General features: G+C 53.7%; 1 protein-coding gene across 2 annotated transcripts in view; it reads right to left on the bottom strand.

The window, feature by feature from the left end:
- Positions 1-7,312: 7,312 nt before the first annotated feature.
- RAB3IL1 (RAB3A interacting protein like 1) overlaps positions 7,313-9,043 on the bottom strand; it is a 20,765-nt gene continuing 19,034 nt past the window's right edge. For both annotated transcript variants that reach the window (XM_024749494.1, XM_024749495.1), the window contains exon 11: positions 7,313-8,347. In XM_024749494.1, the coding sequence (XP_024605262.1) occupies positions 8,265-8,347 (83 nt within the window). In that variant the 3' untranslated portion in view covers positions 7,313-8,264. The remainder of the gene's footprint in view (positions 8,348-9,043) is intronic.

Below are 9,043 nucleotides of genomic sequence, written 5' to 3'. Positions count from 1 at the left end.
CGGCCTCCGCCCCGCCCTCGGGGGTCCGGTCCGCGCCCAGTGGGGCCCAGAACAAGAGTCTGCGAAGAATGGGCTTCCCGCCGCGCCTCCTAGAAGGTTAAACCCTGAGCGCCCAGAGGTGGGGACACTACCTAGGGGTGACCATAAACAGCTCTCACACCATGGGTCCCCAGAATCGGCTCAGCCAGGCCCCTCTATCGGGGCTGAGGTTACTGGCCTGACCGCCCTCCCCCCGCCCCTGACCATCTATGGAAGTCGGTGGGCTTCCTGCCTTTGGAGCTGCAGGGTCGGTGATGCCTCGGGATGGCCGTTGGGGCAGAAGGGGAGCAGGGGCGCCAGAGTGGGGAGTGGGGTGCTGTCATTCACCGGCTGTGGTTGCTCTACTGGCTGGCTTGCTCGGTACGGTACCCTTGCCTACTTTTTACTTAAATTCCTTCTGAGAGTGTAGGCTGCTGCCCTACACTTTGTAGTTTTTTTGAGACAAAGGTACGTGTTCCTAAAAGTTAAGAATTCACACCTAACACCGAATGAAATCAGGCTAAGGTTATGCTACAGGGCAGGAAGTGTCAAACTTGAGTGCACGTCAGAATCATCAGAGGGTCTGTCAAGACACTGACTGCTGGGCTCATCCCGGAGTGGGGCTCAGCAGGTCTGCTCTGGGGGCAGAGAATCGTGTTTTAACAAGTTCCCAGGTGATGCTGATGTGGTGATGCGGATGTCCTGGTTTGGGGAACACACTCTGAGAACCCTAAGTACAGTTCTCTGATGTGCTAAAATTTTATTTTCGTTTAACACTTTTTAGGAAATCATTGTCACTAACGTTTGTGAGACAGGTTGGGCAGGATCCAAAGAAGGGTTTGAGGGGTCGTGTGGGTTCTCCTTGGTACCAGGAGCACCTGCATTCGGTTGCCAGGACAACCAGTAAGGCCTTGTTGCCAGCACAGCCATAGGCGGCCTGAGCCCTCTCCACTGAGGCATCCTCGAGCCCCCTCCCTGAGCATGCGTGGGGATAGAGGAATGTGGTTGGCAGCTAAGGCTGGAGGTGACGGCAGATGCCCCTGCCCCCACCACGTTCACACATGGGCACAAGGATGGAGGAGGCGTGGCCCTCACCCTGTCTTCAGCAGCCATCAGTGGTCAGTTGCTGACACCTGACACGTTCCCTGGGCCCGAGCCTGGTGTCAGCTCATGTGAGGTAGCGGGGAATTAAGTGGGTTAGAACCTTCACTTGCCCCAGCTGCCCCCAGAGGGATGAGGCAGATGAAGGCCCTCATAGGATCCCCTTGGAGGTAAAGCAAGGACAGGGCTCAGGGCTAGGCCATTGCCTCCAGCTACTTCATCCCAACAGGGGGAGAGAGATGGCTGAACCCTCCTGCCACCTGGAGTTGAGTGGCTAAAAGCCCAAACTATGTCTCCTCCCCAGAGCCCAACCAGCAGCTTCCCACATTTCTCTGCAGGCCTTAGGGACTTCCATAGCCTCTCTGGGCTTCAAACCAGTGGAGCTGGCAACTTTCCTGGAGTCAGGGGCCCTGGGGAAACTAGGGATTCCATTGTCTCCAAACCCCCATCAGGGCAGCAGGCCCCTCAGGCTACTTGGGAAGAGAGAGGGACTACTTGACATTCCTGAGCTGCCAAGGGGCCACTGTCAGGGTTTAGGCAGGGGGAGGGGGAAGTATACAAAAGGCAAGGGAGGGTCTGGCCAGCTGGAGCATATTTTGGGGGGGGGGGCACATGAGGTTTGAAGAGAGCCCCTGTCCCAGCCCCTGCTGGGCTTCTCCACGAGCTGCTACACAGCCTCTTGGACACACTGAAGTCTCCACACCCCTACGGTGCCACCAGCCACTGTCCTGGGGTCAAATGATGTTTGTGTAGGCCGCGTAGGGGCGACGGTGGCCCGGTCGGGCAAATTTCCGAAAAACTCTGCGCCTACCAAAAAGAGCAGTCACAAAGCCGAGGCGTTTGTTCTCCAGCAGACACGCAAAGGGGACCCAAGTCAGAGCTTTGCGATTTGGCTTTGAGTTAAAGCTCACCACTTTTCGAGCTTGGTTATTAGGCCCTAGACACAACTACTCAGTGAAGAGTTATTATTCATTATTCAAGAGCCCTAGCAGCCATGAAAGGCTCTCCCTGGAGGCATCACCATGATGGAACAGTAGAGCTCCTTAGAATACCCCGTAGTAAAAAATAAAGAGGCTGTGTACAAATGGCCAATTGGCATATGAAAAGATGCTCAACATCACTAATCTCAGAGGAATGCAAATCAAAACTACAATGAAGGGGGCTTCCCCGGTGGCCCAGTGGTTAAGAATCCGCCTGTCAATGCAGGGGACACGTGTTCGAGCCCTGGTCTGGGAGGATCCCACATGCCATGGAGCAACTAAGCCCGTGCGCCACAACTACTGAGCCTGTGCTCTAGAGCCCCCGAGCCACAACTACTGAGCCCACATGCTACAACTACTGAGGCCCGTGCGCCTAGAGCCCGTGCTGCACAGCAAGAGAAGCCACCGGAATGAGAAGTCTGTGCACTGCAAGAAGAGTAGCCCCCCACTCGCCACAACTAGAGAAAGCCCGCGCGCAGCAACGAAGACCCAACACAGCCAAAAATAAATTAATTAATTTAAAAAACAAAACAAAACAAAACAAAAAACTACAATGAGGTACCACCTCACACCAGTCAGAATGGCCATCATTAAAAAGTCTACCAAAAAAAAAAGTCTACAAATAACAAACCCTGGAGAGGGTGTGGAGAAAAGGGAACACCCCTACACTGTTGGTGGGAATTTAAGTTGGTGCAGCCACTGTGGAAAACAGTATGGAGATTCCTCAGAAAACTAAAAATAGAATTACCATATGATCCAGCAATCCCACTCCTGGGCATATATCCAGACAAAACTATAATTTAAAAAGATACATGTGGGACTTCCTTGGTGGTGCAGTGGTTAAGAATCCGCCTGCCAATGCAGGGGACACGGGTTTGATCCCTGGTCCGGGAAGATCCCACATGCAGTGGAGCAACGAAGCCTGTGCGCCACAACTACTAACCCTGTGCTCTAGAGCCCGCAGCCACAACTACTGAAGCCCACGTGCCTAGAGCCTGTGCTCTGCAACAAGGGAAGCCACTGCAATAAGAAGCCCGTGTACCACAATGAAGAGTAGCTCCCGCTCACTGCAACTAGAGAAAGCCCGCACGCAGCAACAAAGACCCAAAGCAGCCAAAAATAAATAAAATAAAATAAGTAAATTTATAAAAATAAATAAATAAATAAATGGTAGGGACTGTGTTTTATACAAAAGAAAAAAAAGATACATGCACCCCTATGTTCATAGCAGCACTATTCACAATAGCTAAGACATGGAAACAACCTAAATGTCCATTGGCAGATGAATGGGTAAAGAAGATGTGGTACATATAGACAACGGAATACTAATCAGCCATAAAAAAGAAGGAAATACTGCCATTTGCAGCAACATGGATGCAACTTGCAATTATCATGCTAAATGAAGTAAGAAAGGCAAAGACAAATACCATATGATATCACTTATATGCGGAATCTAAAATATGACACAAATGAACCTACCTACAAAACAGAAACAAAGTCAGGGACATAGAGAATAGATTGGTGGTTGCCGAGGGGTGGGAGAGGGTAGGAGTGGAAAAGTATGGGATTAGTAGATGCAAACTGGTATATATAGAACGCATAAACAACAGTAGGATAAGGTCCTACTGTACAGCACAGAGAACTATTGAATATATTCCATATCCTGTGATAAACCATAATGGGAAAGAATATGAACAAGAATGTGTATATATGCATAAATGAGTCACTTTGCTGTACAGCAGTAATTAACACAACATTGGAATTCAACTATACGTAATTAAAAAAAACCAATAAGATATCACACAGCCATTAGGATGGCTATTATCAAAAAACACCAGTGAAACAAGTGTTAGCAAGGATATTGGAACCCTTGTACACTATTGGTGGCATTGTAAAATGGTGCATCTGCTACGGAAGACAGTATGAAGTTTCCTCAGAAAATTAAAAATAGAACTACCATATGGGGGCTGCCCTGCTGGCGCAGTGGTTAAGAATCCACCTGCCAATGCAGGGGACACGGGTTCGAGCCCTGGTCAGGGAAGATCCCACATGGCACGGAGCAACTAAGCCTGTGCACCACAACTACTAAGCCTGCGCTCTAGAGCCCGCGAGCCACAACTACCGAGCCCACATGCCACAACTACTGAAGCCCACGCACCTAGAGCCCGTGCTCCACAACGAGAGAAGCCACCGCAATGAGAAGCCCGCACACCGCAACGAAGAGTAGCCGCCGCTCACCGCAACTAGAGAAAAGCCCGCGTAGAGCAACGAAGACCCGATGCAGCCACAAATAAATAAATAAATTTTTTTTTTAAAAAAAGAGCTGCTACTATATCATCCAGGAATCCCACCTCTAAATATCCAAAAGAAGTGAAAGCAGTGTCTCAAACAGATATCTGTACTTCCATGTTCACAGCAGCATTATTCACAATAGCCAAGAGGTAGAAGCAACCCAGATGTCCATCAACAGACGGTGGATAAACAAAACGTGGTCTATGAACACAATGGAATATTATTCAGCGTTAAAAAGGAAGGAAATCCTGTCTCAGGCTACAAAACAGATGAACCTTGAGGACATTATGCTAAATAAAATAAGCCAGTCATAAAAAGACAAATACTGCATGACTTCACTTATATAAAATCTCTAAAGCAGTTATAGAATGGTGGTGGCCAGGGATGGGGGAGGGGATTTGTTTAATGGGTACACAGTTTAAGATTTGCAAGATAAAATAGTGCTGGTGGCGCAGTGGTTGAGAGTCCGCCTGCCGATGCAGGGGACGTGGGTTCGTGCCCCGGTCCGGGAAGATCCCACATGCCGCGGAGCGGCTGGGCCCGTGAGCCGTGGCCACCGAGCCTGCGCGTCCTGAGCCTGTGCTCCGCAACGGGAGAGGCCACAACAGTGAGAGGCCCGCGTACCGCAAAAAAAAAAAAAAATAGTGCTGGAGATCTGTTTCACAACAATGCAAATATACTTAACATTACTGAACTATACGATGAAAAATTGCTAAGATGGTCAACTGTGTGGGTTTTCACCACAATAGAATAAATGGAAAAAAAAAAAAGGGAAAGAGTGGGGCTGCAAAGGTCATTTAGTCTGATATTCCCAAGTCAAAGATGAGAAAACTGAAGCCCAGAGAGGAGTGACTTGCCCGGGTACACAACCCTGACAGGACCAAATCGGTACAGGCTTGGCAGATGGTAAAACGTGACACAGCAGCGCAACATGTGAGGCCAGGGTGGGGCTGGGCTCAGGCTTGGAGACTGTGGTTGGTGCTGGCTTGTAAGAGGTGGCCACCTGTGCGGCACTACTTAGAGAGACCTGAGTGGGTTATCTAGAAAATTCACTTAAGAGGAGCAACTCCCGTGTGGCTGATGTGAGCTAACCTTCCCCGCCCCCCAACTCCAAAAGCCAAAGCCCTGAGCTCACCCCATACCCACTCCCAGAAGCCTGCAGAGCAGGGGTGAGGGCACCCCTCACGAGGTAAAGGTGAGAAACAAACCTAGATTAAAATTCTGCTCCGCCACTGCCTGAGCCTGTTTCTACATCCCTGAAAAACAGGGAAGGACCTAATGCAGCATCTGGGATGTGACAGGTGGTGAGTATAAAGCATCTAGGAAGCTGGCGAATACCGTGGGCTCTGGAGCTGGGCTCATTTATTCCCATTCTGGGGCCACCATTTCCTGTATGACCTCGTGGTGGCTCAGTCAATTCATCTGCAAAATGAGGAAAACAGTACCTCATAGGGTTGTCCTGAGGATGAAGTGAATTCGTTCACTTAAAGGGTCTGGAACTAGCCCCGGGACACAGTAAGTGCTCAGCTATTATGTATTGTTGGGAGACACTGACGCCAGAGTGTAAGGGTCACAGGCACCCCCCAGGCATCTCCGCTACTGTTTGCTCACCTGCCAGGGTCAGGCTGAGCACATCTGGCCGTGGGGATTCTCTGCCAGGTTGCCTGAACTGTTGCCTGGTGTCTCCTTGGCGCTGGGTGTGGCTGGACCGGGAGCACAGAAGCTCAGGGCAGGAACGGGCAGCTCCAGGGCCCAGACCTTCATCCTCGCTTGTCCCCTGGCTGACCCAGGATTGACCCAGGACAGAAAGAGACTGGTATGCAGGAGAGGACATAGGTGACCCCATATAATGAGGCAGGATACACCCTTCCCTGACATCCTCCATCGCCTTCCTTGTTTTCCTTCCTCCATCTGACACCGTGGATGTCACCCGTGCATTGTTTTTATTGCCAGTCTCCCCGTGAGAGTCTCAGCTCAAGCGAGGTACCCCCTGCACCAGAAGTGTCTGGCATATGAGTTGCCCAGCGTTTGTTGAGTGAATGAATGAACATCTGTGACAGGAGGCCTAACCCGTGAACATCCGAGGGGGCTGGGGAGACAGAAGGGATTCAAATCACAAGTGGAGTAGCGGGGAGGGCTGGGAAGAGAGGGAGAGTCTTGGAGGCGGGAGAGCAAGAGGGAAAAGGCTACTGGCTGGAGAGAGCGATAGGGTGGGGGGGCCTCGACCTACCAGCTGAGTGGCCCCAAGGTCTCAGGCCAACAGAGAAGTCCCCTCGAGGGATCACCAGCCCCAGTAAATACTGACCCAGAAGCTGCTACGCCCCACCCCCACAAGGAAGGACACCAACTGGCCTGGGCCCACATCCCTACTTGTGGGGAGGGGATCAGGCCCCACAAGGCACCTCTCAAGGCCTACCCTGGGTTCTCAGAGGACCGGGTGACTCCACCTTCTTCCACCTCTGACTACTGTCCCTTGACCAGGGCGGGGAAAACCAGAGCTACCCCAGGCCTTGCTGTGCTGCTGGCAGACATCACCAATCAATCCTGCCTTGCCCTGCACGCACGCACGCACCAGGCAGCCTTGATGCTCTGACTCTGAGCTCCAGGCTTCCGTGACACTTGGCAGGGAGATGGCAAGGGGATCTGCCCAAGATCCCCTGTGAGGCAGCGACAGAGCCCCCGTTCTCCTGACAGCAAACCACTTCTCGGGAGAGGGAGCCGGGCTCATCCCCCAATCACCTACTGCCCCAGGAACACTGGGGAGGACTCGGTTGGTGCTCCCTCCAGCAATCCCTTCAGGATTTGGGTTTAATCCCAAGCACGAGGGCGGGCAAGGAAAGGATTTTGTTTCATTCCTTCAGATGCCCAAGACTTGGCCCAAGCCCCAGGGCGCAGGAGTGAAGGCGCGTGGCTGCCTGGCCTCTACCAACAAAGCCGTCCTTTATTAAATAGAGATCGCGTTACATTCCATTCAGAGGAGGAAATCGGACGTGGTGAGGGATGTGTCCAGGTTGGACCCCGGTACTGAGTAGGCTGTGAGGGGGGAGGAAGGGCCCGGGTCCTGCCTGCCCCACCCCAGTCCTGTGTACCGGGCTGGGCGATCTCAGCCTCCATCGTCGGAATGGCCATCCACAGCTGAAAACAGGCCCGGGCATCCTGAGGCCTGTCTGTGTTTTACTTTGGGAGGAAAGTGCCCCAATCCTCCCAGCAGTGGTGGGGGCGAAGGCTCCTTGCAGCATTGGGCTCAGCTGGCGGGAAGGAGGAAGGCCGAGCGGGCGGGCGGGAGGAGGGCCCCTGATACATCTTAAGAATGTTTTGGGATCACTGTCAGGCACATACAGGATGGAGTGGAAGACAGCCAGCGAGGCCCCCGTGCGCCCCGTCCGCTCCTCCTAGCTCTCTGGCCCTTGGGCACAGCAGGCCCACCTGGGAACGAGGTGAAGGATGGCCACAAGGGGGTGCTGGTGCCCAGGGCTTAGGAAAGTGTGGAGGGGGTGCGGAGATACCCTGGAGATCTCGCCAGTGAGGCACCTGCAGGCAGCAGCTCCTAGGACTGGGGAGGGGGTGCTGGCTGTCCCAGGGGTGCCCTCCCAAGGGCTGAGGCCCTTTGTACGGCTCCCAGCTCCTTGGTCTTTGGTGCTTTCTTGAAAGTCTCCTGGTGGCTGTAGTACTACGAGGGGCGAGAGGTCACCTCCTGAGGTCCTGTCCTGGGATGGACATTTGCTGCTGGCTCAGTGCTGCCTCCATGGCCTGGCCATTTGTCCCTCTGTTCAGCTTCTGGCTCAGGGCTGGCTCTAGGACCCCGTCTGTCTGTCTCTCCTGGGGCAGGTGTTGGCTCCAGCTCAGAGCCCCCCTCCAGGCCTGGGCCATGACCTAGGCCTCCTGGGGGAAGAAGCCAAGCTTGGCCAGCGACATCTCCTTCCTCAGCCTTGTGATCTCCCAGAACATGGGCTCCGCTGCAGGCAGACAGAGGGTGGACAGCTCAGTGCCCACTCAGGGTTGCCTCAGGCAGATGGCCTGGCCTCTCCCCCAGCTTTGGTTAGGGCAGCTGGTGGGCACCCTAGGACTCCCCAGTCCCTGAGGACAGATCTCAGTGAGTAGCCGGACCTCTTTGAGGTTCCACTCTGGGGGCTTGCAGCCCGGGAGGCATGGAGGTTGACGGTCACCTCCACAGCCTGACACGCACACGCATGTATACACTGCCACACACTTGGACAGACTGCAAATGCTCTCCAACCCCTGCTCCCGGGGCTCTCCAGCGACCCTGCACAGGGCCCGTCCCTGGCCTGGCAGAATGGGGGCAGGGGGACAACGGGTGGACAGAGGACCTGTTGGGCAAGGGCGGGGAGTGTCTACAGGGGGAGGTGGGCGAGCCGTGTCCAGCCACCACTTGGAGGTCCACGCGGCGGGAGAGGGGAGGAGATTCACAGGGGGAGGCCCCATCGTGTAAGCCAGGCCAGTAACAGGAATGCCGTCGCTACAGGCCCGGGGGGCTGGAGAGGTTTCTGAACGGGAAAAAGCTGCTGGATCCAGGTATGTGGGGGCACCAGGCTGGTTTTCCCGGTAAGGCAGAGCCCAGGAGGCTCCTTCCGCTCTTCCTCTCTCCACAGGGCTCAGCAACAGGAGCTTCCGGATCGCTTTGCTAATCTACG

Source organism: Neophocaena asiaeorientalis, unplaced genomic scaffold (genome assembly GCF_003031525.2).
Source record: "Neophocaena asiaeorientalis asiaeorientalis breed wild unplaced genomic scaffold, Neophocaena_asiaeorientalis_V1.1 scaffold43, whole genome shotgun sequence".
Lineage (NCBI taxonomy): Eukaryota > Metazoa > Chordata > Mammalia > Artiodactyla > Phocoenidae > Neophocaena > Neophocaena asiaeorientalis.
This window is presented reverse-complemented; position numbering and strand designations above follow the sequence as displayed.